Source organism: Zosterops lateralis, assembly GCF_965231275.1.
Source record: "Zosterops lateralis genome assembly, chromosome: 1".
Taxonomy (NCBI): Eukaryota; Metazoa; Chordata; class Aves; order Passeriformes; family Zosteropidae; genus Zosterops; species Zosterops lateralis.
In genome coordinates, this window is record NC_139762.1 from 129,429,191 (window position 1) to 129,441,992 (window position 12,802).

A 12,802-nucleotide genomic window follows, 5' to 3' on the forward strand; every position below is an offset into this window, starting at 1 on the left:
CAATGCAAAATTAAAACAACATGTATTGAGATTTAGTTGAAAAATTGAGGAATAAGAAAAATGTATATCTTTTCAGACACAGCTCCTTCCTTCAAAATACTTCATTAAAATGTATAGGCAATTACACCTAATAAGACTATTTAAAAATCTATAAAGCATTAGTGCATGACTGATGAAAAATTAAATCCTTCTAAACCTGGATCTCAAAGTACTTTTCTCTCTATATGGACAACCCCACAGAATTTTTCATCCACTCGCTTTTGCTTATTTAACTTGTCAGTCTCCTAGAACAATGACTGTTACTTCTGTAATTGGACACTATTGGTATTTTACTAGTAAATAATTATCACAGCAGTATACTTTCATTTTTAAAATGGTGGAAAGAAGAAAAAAGGAATAAAATTATTTTAATACTGCTATACTTACAGAGCATAAACTTTCATTTTAGTCCTGAAAAAGAGACTTCCATCCAGAAAGAATCCAACCGCCAACCCTAATTTTTATTACTTTTCCAGGTACCTGTTGGTTCTTTGCAGCTATTTTGCTCCATTTTGCCTGCCAAGCAAGTCTTTACACAACAGCAGCAATTGTCATCACCCCCACTACTTATAATATGCATACTTACATAGAATGTGACAACTTCTAAACCCTGTTAAGCTGCTGGAATTCTAGAGTGATTTTATTAAGTCTGCTACTTGATGTCACCGAGATCAGGTTTTGGCCCTGCTCTTGCTCATGCCATTTGAGGAACGCTCAACTTTCCAGCACAGTGGCACTTCACACATTCTGTTCTTTACAGAGAGGCATGTTTTTGCCATGCCACTGTGTCTATACATTGCTGCACATAAGCAGGTGACCTAATTTCTTGAAACAGAATGCAAGGCCCCAGAGTCTGACTCCAAACTGCCACGTACTTTTATGGGCTGGATCAGAGAACATTCCAAGTTTTTCACATCATTTAATGTCTTGAAAAGGTTCCTTTAGCCAGAACTGTTTGCATCCTGCACATGCCAAACTGAGTAGGAATCCAGTGGTTTCCAAATGCAGGGACCAGGAATCTCTTAGCTTTTGAAAGAAGAAATAAATAATTTAATCTACATATTTTGATTCATACAGAGTGCTAAACCCTTTCATATAGTTTCCACTATTTAAATTTGAAAGAGAGGCTATAAAAGGAACTTTAACAAATCACAGGGAAAAATGGCAACTGAGAAATGTGACACTTTCAGTTTCTCCACAAAACACCTTGCCCCTGCACTTGTTTTCTAGAGAGTCAGGCAGCCTATTTCTTAAAGTAATAAGTTCACTTAGGATATTTGCTAGGAACCCTAAAATATTCGGGACGAGCTCCTATGTAATCACATTTTAGAATTTAGGATTTTAGAAAGTTTGAGATTCTTGTTAAGTAAGGTGTGAATGTGGGTATTTCTCTTTGTTGTTCTATATCCATGGGGGTTTTTTGTGAATTAGATCTCCAGAGCTGTGGTTTTCAGCCTTCAGTGGCAGAACCCCAAGGGTTTCAGGACCACACCTATTAGTTTTGGGGAAGATGAATAAGAAGTGGAAATCTGTTGTCTTTTGTTTTATATTTGTCCTATTGGAATTGAAAACTTACATTTTTAAGTTAACAGATTGTGAATGGTACTTTATGGAGTTTTACATTATTTAAACGATTACATTTTGTTTAGAGAAGCATTTCACTGATAAAACTTGGTGATCTCCTCTCTGCCACCCCTTCTCACATATTCATTCTTTCTTCTTCTTTCTTCCCAATATATCTTCTGGAGGACATTTCACATTCCTCATACTCACTTGGGTTAGATGACCCTCAAGGAGTCCACTTACCATCCCAGTGGGCTGGAGAGAGGTATCTGATGAGAGCTACTACTGATGTGAATCATTAATCCCTAATGATAGGCTTTGTCCAAACCTCATCCATGCTGTGTTTTCATAACCTGACAATTACTTTAAACAATTAGCAAAAGACAGTTATTCTAAGTCACAAACCATTAAGAGATGAAAATGTTGAGTGCTTGGTGATGCACAGGTGATGACCAACAAGTGAGACATGAACTTTACATTTTTAAATATGACAGCCCACAAGCTGAAGTGGATGCACCCTGTCCTAAGATTTTTGGCAAAAGAGGAAAAGAATAGCTCATTATAAAAAATTACTCATTATATAATAAGCTACTCATTATAAATAAATTGACAAAATAAAGGGATTAGCATCAAGTAATGTAATGACAATCCTCATTTCAATAGCCACAGATTTCCATTCAGTCAGCTTCATACACATTACACACATGTGGACAGCTAAAACTTTCCAGCATGGTAAGAGGCTCATTTGACAGAACCTCCATGGACCAGCACGTATTTTCTCTAAACACTGAAAATAAAGTTGTTTCTTTTTCTTTCAAGCCAACAGTCCACTAGTAAATATTTATTTCATACCACTTACATAAAGTAAATCTGGTAACCCGAAAGTAAATATCCTCTTGCAACAGCTGCTATCTGGTGAACACACTTTATCACAATACCTGCTGGCAAATGAAAATCTCCTTTTTATTATAAACCAACTCAGCCAAGGTTTGGCCAGCTGCTTATGCCTTTTATCACTTGTATTTGAGACAGCTTTTGGTAGTGGTGTTTGAGGTATTTTGTGTGTAACTTACCCAGTAGAGACTGTGTGTTAACATCCCTTCTCTGGGTGAAACGTCTTCCAGGGAGATCTTTTGCCATGACAGTGGAAAGCAGAGCGTGTGCAAATAGCAGAAGGAAACATGCAATCATTTTCTTCATCTTCATGAAACAGAGAGACGCACAAGGATGTAAAACTGCAATAGAGGAGAGAAGGAGATAAGTTCTTTGATTACATAAAAAGATGGATTCCAACCACATCAGTCACCCAGCAGCATTGCTTCCCTTCCATCACATAGACATGCAGACACAGGCACCAAGTAATACCTACAGCTTCAAGAAATAAGGTTTACATAATAACGTAGCTGTTGGCAGTCCCTGTGTAGCATTTCTAAGTATTGTTAGCTGAAGTCCATAGTTAACATTAACAACAATTCATAACAATCAAGTATTTTTAAAGCAAGAAAAGGAAGTTTTTTTCACTCAGCCTGTCAGCATAAACAGGTTTGAGGAGGACACAAGTATGTTTTTGTTATTCCACTCAGTGCTCCTTTGCAATTTCTTTTTGGAAGTTTAATGGTTCTTGTCGTCTGAGGGATTACTGCTTCAGAAAATCTTGGAGAATTAAAATAGAAGAAAATATATTTCAGAAACAGCAACTATAAATGTGAACTGGTAACAACTCATGCCTACTTTTCAGAAGGCAGTCCATGGTTCCTAACATGAAGATTAACAGTGAAGATTAATCTCGTTTACAGAAATAGATTCCTGAGGACTGGCAAGGAGTTTGCCATAGGTTCTGGAGAAATTTTATCATATAGAGGAACAAACTGACAGGCAAAATTCCTATATTAAGAGATGATTCTTGACCAAGAGCTTGTTAATGCATCATGAAAAGCCATGGCTGACTGCCACAAAAAGAAAACAAAGATCAACATGCTAGAGACTCATTTTCTGGCTGTGTTCCCCATCGGTGGCTTCCTCAGACAGAGACTCCTTCTACCCTCCCCCAAACCTTTGTTGTTTGGGTTGAGAGCATCCCACAGGAGCTGGATTCAGTCTTGGAGTGGGTGATACGATGAAACTTAGTAAAGAGCTCCCCTAGGTGTTCAAGAGATGGCTAGAACTACCCACTTTTATAACAAAGAACTCCTTTAACAGAATCTGAGTGGAACTTCTGAAGCAGTGCAAATTTTAACAGTAATTCTTGGTGAAATAACTAAGACTTGAAAACAACTTTAACAGGGCCCTAAACCTGATAAGCAGATATGTAACAGAAGGCAACTAAATGCTTCAGTTCTGAAAGATAATTTATTTTCTTTCCCACCATGAACTATTCACTGGCAGAAAGGAAAATTCTGAATAAATATTTTCTCTCTAATAAAGATATTTTGTTCATTATTTTTCAGTCTTTCCCACGCAACCATTACACATAATGTATTTCTCTGACTATCAATCTATTTTTCCTTTTGTGTATCCTACTCAGCAGCCCCAAATGCAGACACAATGTTCTGGTGCATATGCCAAAAATGCCCAGACTTCAGTGTTCAATATTATCCAGTAATGGGCAATACATAATTTAAGGACATTCAAACTAGGAAAGAGATGGAAATAGCTGATGCTTATAATAATGGCCATGAAAAATATTACATTTGTGGGCATCTGGATGGTATTACTGCTAGAGTTTTTCCAGTGTTGTAGTCAGAAACAAATGAACACTGGAAACAGCACACACCACTGGAAATGAGATTACATTTCTCTGGAGGCAACAGTTGTTACATCTGGAGATCACCAGTCCCAGGTGGTCTTCACTCCTCAGAACAGCAACACAGACAGGGCTGTGCCAGGGGTCTCCTCTGGCTCAGGTCTGTTCCTTCAGCACACCAGGCAAATGGACCCCAAGGATACATGCCAGTTCTAGCACTGCTCTCAGGGCTAAGGAGAGTGGAGAAATATCCTCCTTGGAAGGCTGTTGCAGGAACTAAGCATGAACAGAATGTTCAAGAGGGCTTTCTGCCTCTTACCTCCTTATCAGAGGCCTAACTCATCCCTCCTTTCTGTCCATCCTAAACAGCTGTGAAGATGGCACTAAAGTAAAGCCATTTTACCTGTGCCTAATGACACATTAAAGAGCTAAGGGCAATGTGGCAGAGCCTTCACAACACATTGCTAAATGACCCAGTAACAGCATGATGCCAAAGGAAATAGTGATAAAGCAGTGTCTCAGGACAGTCATACCCCAAACTAAACCCTCCTACATTCTGACACAACATATTTTATACCTTTGCAGCCATTTTTGATATTTGGTCATAGTTTCAAATCCACTACACTCACAGTCTATAAGCATAATAGTCCATAACCAATTCCAAAAAAAAAAAAGAAAAAATGTTTGCTGCAATTTGAAGTCTTTGAATTCTGTGAGGAAAATGTTTACATAGTGTGCAAATATATGATTAGCTGACCATAGAGACTGAGATGTCTCCATAATCATTCATTAGCTGTCACTGAATTCTGAAATACATTAAAATAGTATATTTTCAGTTTAGTGTAACTTTTTACCATTCCCTTTGAAAAGTAAGGTTAGGGTATGAAAGAAACAGAACCACTGAATAACAAACTGTTTAATAGTATTTGCTTTGGATTCAGAAACCGTAGATCCTCAGATCTCAATATCTGATAATCAGAAAATAAATCTACTTAGAGATTCACCAAAAAGGATCCAACTATTGCTAAAATAAAAAACTACTATGAACACACTCTGATCCCTCACAAACAGTGTTTAAAATACTATTTCAAACAAAAGCTGTATTTAACAGCGGAGAGCTTTAGTTGTCTCCTCTTAAAAAAAAAATAAATATATACATATAATCTAAGATAACAATGTAAGCAAAATTGCATCCATTTTCAGTGAGAAGGGAAAAAAACCCCAAAAAACCCAAAGCCAAAGGCTGTATATGTGATAACATACACTGATCCAAGCCTGCTGTCACCCCTTCATCCACAGTGAAAGCTTCTGTGCTGCTTTCCTGAGGTGATGACAGCCTGGACTTGTGTGCTTTGCTCTAGTTCCAGGTACATGTTTGTGTCCACTGCTGCTTGCATTTTTACATGACCAGACTGTACTGTGGTTGCATGGCTGCTCCACATACAGTCTTCCCATGGTCCTCTCTCTGTTTATCTTCTGGGTCTTCTGCAAAGTCTCCTGTCTTCACTGGAGAAGCTGCATGGTGTTTACTGCACCACATCTGGTATTTAACATCTCATTTTCTTAGCAGGCTAAGCCCTTCTTCCACAGCCCTCTGTATCTTCCTACTGTTGGTTAACTCTTGCTCTACCAGCTGAGAACACATTCCCAAAGTACCAAACTTAGGAAGTCATATTTTTGTGGCTACCTGGAGAATATATTTTGGGCACTTTGATTCCTGCTGTCAGCACTATACCACTGGGAACCAACTCCCCTGCGCAGATCAAAGACCAAGTCACTGCAAGACAAACTACCTGAACATTTAAAAAAAACCAAAACCAAAACCATAAACAAACACCCACCAAAAAAACCACACAACTGCTGCTCACAGAGGTACAATCTGGTGAGGGCTGCTGGCAGTATCTGCAGCTGTCTAGAAGCTTGGTATAAAAGAGGAGATTCTCCTAGAAGATGGCAAGTAAACAGGGTCTCTGTTATTTTAAGGTTTCCCTCACTCCCTAACTGGCTGCTCATCAAGAGCTGAATATTGCCAAGGTGTGCTCTGATCAATTTCACCTGTGCTGGCTTAGCCATATGCATTCGTGTGAGATTTCATCTTTAAAATACCTATTTCCTTTGCTGAGCATCAGTGAAACAATAGTTTCTATGCTTTCAAACATATTTCTATGGAAATCTTGTAAGGGATTGATGGCTATTTTGGGCAGAGACACTACTGAATATTCAGTGTCAGTTGTGATAAATCAGTCACTTTCTCCAATGCCTGTTGCAGGTTATTAATATTTGTCCTCTTCACTGCGATAACTCTTAAATAATATCAAAGGAAAAGAGATGCTCTGTGACTTATGCCAAAGTCAGTGTCCTTCCACCTCTTACCACACTTCAGGAAAATTTCTTTTACAGAGAAGCAGACAACCCCTCCACTGGCCTGGAAGATCACCTTTTTTTCACTCAAGTACCTTAAAATGTACTTGTCTTTGCTGAACAGATCATACTGAATTTGGAAAACAAGGATAGTAATATGTTTCAGCTCATACCTTCCTGCTCCTCTGTATGGTCTCCCTCCTTGTCTTGCAGTACAGATTTCCTTCCAATGCTAAATAAGAAACACAAACTCCACAAATCCCTACCTCTCTACCTTCTCCAGCTACCACCAAAACTGGCACAATGCACAGAGTGGGAAATCCTCAGTAGTTACATGGAACATCAACACCTGCAAATAGTGTCCCTTCTCTTGAACCCTATATAATTATCAGCATAGATGGGAGGGAAATAGAAGACAAAAAAGCTCCAGAGGCAACAGTTATTAGCACTACAGAGGCTGCCTTTGGCTTTTCTAGTTTCTTAGTTAAAAGAGACAGACATTTACTCTCATTAAGCTTCCAACAGATGTAACTTCAGTGGTTTTAAGTTATAAAGAACATAAGTGCATAGAAGAGAACCATTCTGAAGTTCTTTCAGCAATCCTTATTATCTCCCCATTTTTAAGATAACAGGAAACTGTGATCAAATAAAAAAAACATTCACTGAAGGTAAATGAACTGCAAGGAATCTATGTGAGTCAATAAAATCAGATCCTGTTTCCCCAAACCAGCAAACACAGTGAGTTACTTGGAAAAAAAAATGAGGTCTTATTACATGAAAGCCACAAAATACTTTTCTCAATCCCATCATCTCAGAAATTAAAAAAAAAAAAAAAAAAAAAAAAAAAACAACAAAAAAAAAACCCAAAAACAAAACAAACAAACAAAAAAAAACCCCTGCAGGCACTGTAAAGCCCTTTTAACTATCAGTTACAATATGTTCCAAAGTACCTCACTATCCACAAGCCAGCACACGCATTACTAGTTCACTACTCATTAAAATCACTGTGTAGCACAGACATCAGCACATAGAGCACAAATAATTTCCCCTGTCTTTCTGGACCAGTTGCTGACACAGGCATTTTGCAGTTCTAAAAAAGAGCTATAGAGGTCCACAGAGTCCAATATCACAAAACATCTGTCCCTAGCATTCAGGTGTTGTGTGGGGGAAGGTGGGCACAATTGGAGGGTGATATTCAGCACATCAGCAAGACGCACCATCTTGCCTTCATAATTTCAAAGGAGCACTTTACTGTCATCCTATTCCACCAAGTGATAGGCTGGATTTTCTGTAACTCCTTACTGCCTAAGGAAGGCATCACTAGGCTTAGCAACACAAGACAGGTAGACACCTGTCCTAAATCATGACTATGAACTGCATTTCACCAATAGAGTTAAATCACGAAAAAGAAACAAGGTTGCAGGTGCTGTAAGTTTGTAAATTCTTCACATGCTGCTCAATCCTCATGGCAGGCACTAGGTGAGCCTTCCCACAACTGCACCATGTCCTGCAAAGCAGCAGAGCAGCACTCATTTGTTAAAACATTCTTTAGCTCCTTTTAAGAGGCTACCTTGGACCATTTGTGCTGTCAGTAGTATGAGATAAATCTGGGAAACTCATTATCTGAAAGTCAATTAGTAATTCTGGTATATTCTGAGACAGCCAACCCAATTACAAACAGCTTTCACAGTAGTGCAGTGACCACAATTACAAAAGAAACTCTTGACTTGGCAACATCAGCCTTCTATCAGTCTGAAATAATGAGTGTCCAAACAGTATGAGTAACCTGAATCTGCAGTGATTTAGGACCAGAAGTTGTGCACTCCTATGCGAGAAGACTGGGACAAATTCTTTGCATGGGTCCATGAAGCTTCATGGCCACAGGTTGTTTTGTGCCTGCAGGAGGGCACAATCCTAGCACAGGATAGCAATGTCTGCTCCAGACACATCTGCATAGTAGTGGGGACAGGGTGACAACCACAGACTCACAAAGTCTTCCACTTTTGTCTCCTGTGCTTCCATATAGTCCTCCTCATCCAGCACATATCCCTAACTTGGCAACCAAAAGGATATTCCAGGGCTTTTTGTACTGAGAGAAGTCCCTGCCTTGCATAGGACTTGGGCTGAATCTCCACCAGTACCTATTTATTCCAGCTGCTGCTGCAAATCCCACTGCAGAGTTGTAACTTGGACTAACAAAACCAAATGTGACAGTGGAGTAAATTATCTTAGATTTTGAAACAGTACAGGGAAGACCTAAAATGCATTACAGAGCAGTTCCTAGAAGGGGAGGTGAATGACATTTGGCAATCAGCCAAATATTCCCACAAACCCAACCCTGTACATGACACCCATGTGCAGAGAATAACTGAAGGTGTTACAGGATACAGGAGGCAACCACATCCTGGAAGCTGTCCAAAGAGTGCTGGGGATGGGGAAAGGACAACTTGCCTATCCAAGCAAGAGGTCAGATAAGCACACACATGAATGGATGAGTTCAGACACTGAAACATACAGCATATCAGAAAGAGCAGAGATCAGCATTCAATTTTATAGTCAGGTGTAAATATCATAATAGAATTTCTACACAGCACACTCTGTTATTTAATGGGCTTAGAGTATATGTACTGCATATATAATTTAATTTTCTACAGCTCTAATGAAATGAAGAAGACTAAGCAATCTGTTGCTTAATTTAAAATCATCCATTTGGATGACATACAGACCTCCTGATATCACTGTTGTAAAACGAATAACTACTAAATCATATAATGATAGAATGATTTAGGTCAGAAGGGACCTCTGTAAGCCATCAGGTCCAACCCCTGCTCAGAGGTGAAACTGAGGACCAGTTCAGTAACTTCAGAAACTCACCACATAAAAGTAAATGGTGCTGCTATAGAACAGGACACCCATAGTATGGTTTACTCTGCATAGTTTCCAGTGGTCAGACAGCAAGCTCTAGCAGTGGGAATTCTTATTTTATGACAGCATCAGTCTCCATGCCATGATTTTCTTCAGTTGCCACTTGGACAATAGACCTTTTCATTATCTTGTTCTTTTGAGAAAGACTCATTTGCACTTTCTGGTACTAAATCTCATCTAGACATCAGAGTTTCCACAATGTGCCCAGAAGAGTAGCATGGGAAAACTGAGAAAATTCACTTTTACCATGCAGAGTAGGTATTTAAATAAAAGCATATATTATATGACACATGATACATATGTAGACTGCTTAGTTTTGTCTCTGAAGTGGTCACAAACCATAACAGAAAGTTACTGTTAACTGCAAACAGAAAGGCTGGGGGGAAAAAAAGGATACAACAGTTCTGAAACTTATTCTCCAAGTCACACTGACCCCAGTACCAGCACCATTGTAAATCGATAATTTGGGGATTAATCCCACTCCATTCCAAATACTCTTTTCTCAAAATGAAAACACTAATGAGTATACTATATAAAAACAGCTTGTTAATGATACCCACAATTTAATTAAATAGTGATTACTGTTTTACCCTCCTATGGAGGTGGTTTATAAGTCAAAAGAGAGTATTTAGATCTGATTAGCCTTTCCCTACTTTGCCTGGACTGACTAAAACATCTTTTACCATCACAGCTGGATCCCTGAGTTCCAACTCAGAAGCAGCAGAACGTGCATTCCCTTGTTCATGGGAAATCCCAGTGAAGTCCATGGAGAGACTCACATAATTAGGTGTGAATACTGAGTGCAGGATTAAGGATCTTAACTGCAGCTTTGTATAACCGAGCGCTGCATTTTCTGAAGATGTAAAATAAATCAAATTTAATTTGAGGAATATCACAGGGATATACAGCACACGAGGAAAAGTTTAGAAAATGTACTGTTTAAAGCTGAGACATCTGGGAAAGCCATATGTGTGTTTTATTTGGGAAAGGCGTATGTGTATTTTATTTAGCTCTTGATTTAAGGAGAATTTTCGATGGGATACAGTTTGGTAATTTCTTCTGAAGTAGTCAGCAGTCTGACAGAAGCATAGCTGTGACATGTCACCTTGTCAGACCTCACTCGAGATCATTCACCCTTTGAATGTCGGTGCCACAAGCAATCCAAGCATTCATTATACAAATCAGCAGGTTGCATTCCTCTCTCTCAGTCAATATTCTACAGTTTAGCAGCGATAGAGGCCAGTTTGACAGGGAAAGAACAGGAACACGCAGTCATTAAAGATGCCGTATTTTTTGCCAGATTAATAAACACATCTCAGCAGGGTTTCCAGGGCAAGTATATCACATTCAGCAAACCATCCCTCACTCCTCCCACCTCCAGCCAGGGCAGGACTCTGAGGAAGCCCAGGCAGGTCCCAGGTGAGCCCTGCAGACCTGTGGCACGGGGAGGAGCCGCAGCTGCAGACACCTGCAGGCTACTCCCGGAGACCTTTCTAAGCAAAGCTCCGTCCCGATGCTACACTGATCCTGCAATGCAGCGGCGGGGGCTTTCCTTACAGCAGACACGCTGTTAAATGAGCTCCCGCAGCATGCCCGGGGAGGAGGACAAGCGGAGAGTTTGCTCAGACCCACGCAGTCCAAAGGAAAGGGAAAACCCTTCTCCTGCGGGCTGGGCTGCACCAGGAGCAGCGGGACCCGGCGAGGAACATCCAACCCAGCCCCGGCCCCTCGCCCCGGCCTCCCGCTCCTCTCCGGGCCCCCACTGCCGCCCGGGGAGCCTTCCCTGCCGCCCTCCACCCCTCGGGGCCCCCGGGGCAGGGCTGTCCCTGTGCCGAGCGAGGCCCTGGGGCGGACACCGGGATGACAGCGATGGGAGCGGGCGGGGCGCGGTGTCCCATACGGGGTGCGGTGTCCCCGGGCAGGAGAGGCTCGACGAGGCAGGGCAGGGCAGGGCAGGGCAGGGGGCAGAGCCGGGCTTACCTGCGGGCTGTCGGGGCCGCTCCACTCGGCACAGGCAGGGCAGGGCAGGCGGGAGGTAGCGAGCGCGGAGCCTCCTCCCCTCGGCGCGGCCCCGGACGCGCTCCCCGCCCGCCCCCCGGGAGCAGCCGCCGCCCGCCAGCCCCGTCCCCGCCGACGGGAGCCCGGCTCTGCCCTACCCAGGGGAGGGAGAGCGGGGAGTCCGCTATGGAGAGCCCTGCCCAGACCTCCAGAGCCGCCGCGGTGCGGGAGGAGCGGCGGGGAGCCCGGTTCCTCTCTCCTCAGCCGCCTCTGCCGGCGGGGACGCGGTCCTGGTCCTTTCCCTCCCTCCCCGCTGAGGGGTGCGACCTGCTGTCCCCTCCTTCCCGCTGTTCTCCCCCTCCGTCCCGTGTGCGGGACCCGGGGCTGCTCCCCCGCTTCTCCCTCCCGCCGGGAGGAAAGAGAGGGAATCGTCGGCCACAGGCGTTCCCGCCTGGCCCTGAGGGAGGCAGGATTAGGGGCTGCGGCTCCTCCGGTTCCCGGCCCCCCGCCCCGCGCACCTCGGCCCCGATGTGGTTCCTCCTGGCCGGGCTTTCCCTGCGCTCTGGCGGGCGGCAGGAGGTCCCCAAATGCAGGAGCGCCGCCTGCTCGGGCCGAGAGGGCTGTCCCGAGGGAGCCGTGGGCCCCCGCTAGAGAAAAGTGATGTGGTTCTGCCCGGCGGCTCAGAGCATCCTTCCCTGGCCAGCGCCGAGCTCCCCGGGCCGCAGCCTCCCAGGGAAGCCGACCAAGGGATGGAAATCCCATCCCGCAGGACCTGCGGGCCAACGCTAACAGTCCCCGGTGATTCATGCGGTGTCTGACACCGCGGCCGGTGGAGTCTCCGTCGGGGAAAAAGCTGAGGGAAGCCTGGAATAAGTTGGCCGAGTAGCCGCGACCGTCGTGTCGGAGCTGACACAGCAGCGGCGCGGTCAAGGAGTCCAGGTGGGAAAACTCAGTGTGGGGTTTAAATCAACACTTACGGTATTATGTATGAAGAAGAAAAAATAAAATTCCTGCTTTGCTCCCAAGCAATTGTGATTTCTGTTTCCTAGCAAAACAAACAAACAAACAAAAGCAAAAAAACCCAACCAAACAAACAAAAAAAAACACCACCAAAAAACTCCCCAAACCAACCACCACCCCCCCCCCCACCCAAACAAACAAACAAAAAAAGTT

The 12,802-nt window shown here is 42.9% G+C and overlaps 1 protein-coding gene across 5 annotated transcripts in view; it reads right to left on the minus strand.

Annotated features, from left to right (window-relative positions):
• MATN2 (matrilin 2) overlaps positions 1–11,654 on the minus strand; it is a 64,778-nt gene extending 53,124 nt beyond the window's left edge. For 4 of the 5 annotated variants that reach the window (XR_014590069.1, XM_083861156.1, XM_083861155.1 and 1 more), the window contains exons 1-2: positions 11,612–11,654; positions 2,676–2,837 (exon numbers count right to left, since the gene is read on the minus strand). Coding sequence is in view for 4 of the 5 variants with exons in the window: in XM_083861156.1 (XP_083717282.1) it covers positions 2,676–2,808 (133 nt within the window). In the remaining variant the exon portion in view is untranslated. Of the gene's footprint in view, positions 1–2,675; positions 2,838–11,188; positions 11,206–11,611 lie in introns of those variants that run through there. The other variant, XM_083861154.1, reaches the window with a different exon arrangement.
• Between the last annotated feature and the right edge of the window lie 1,148 nt (positions 11,655–12,802).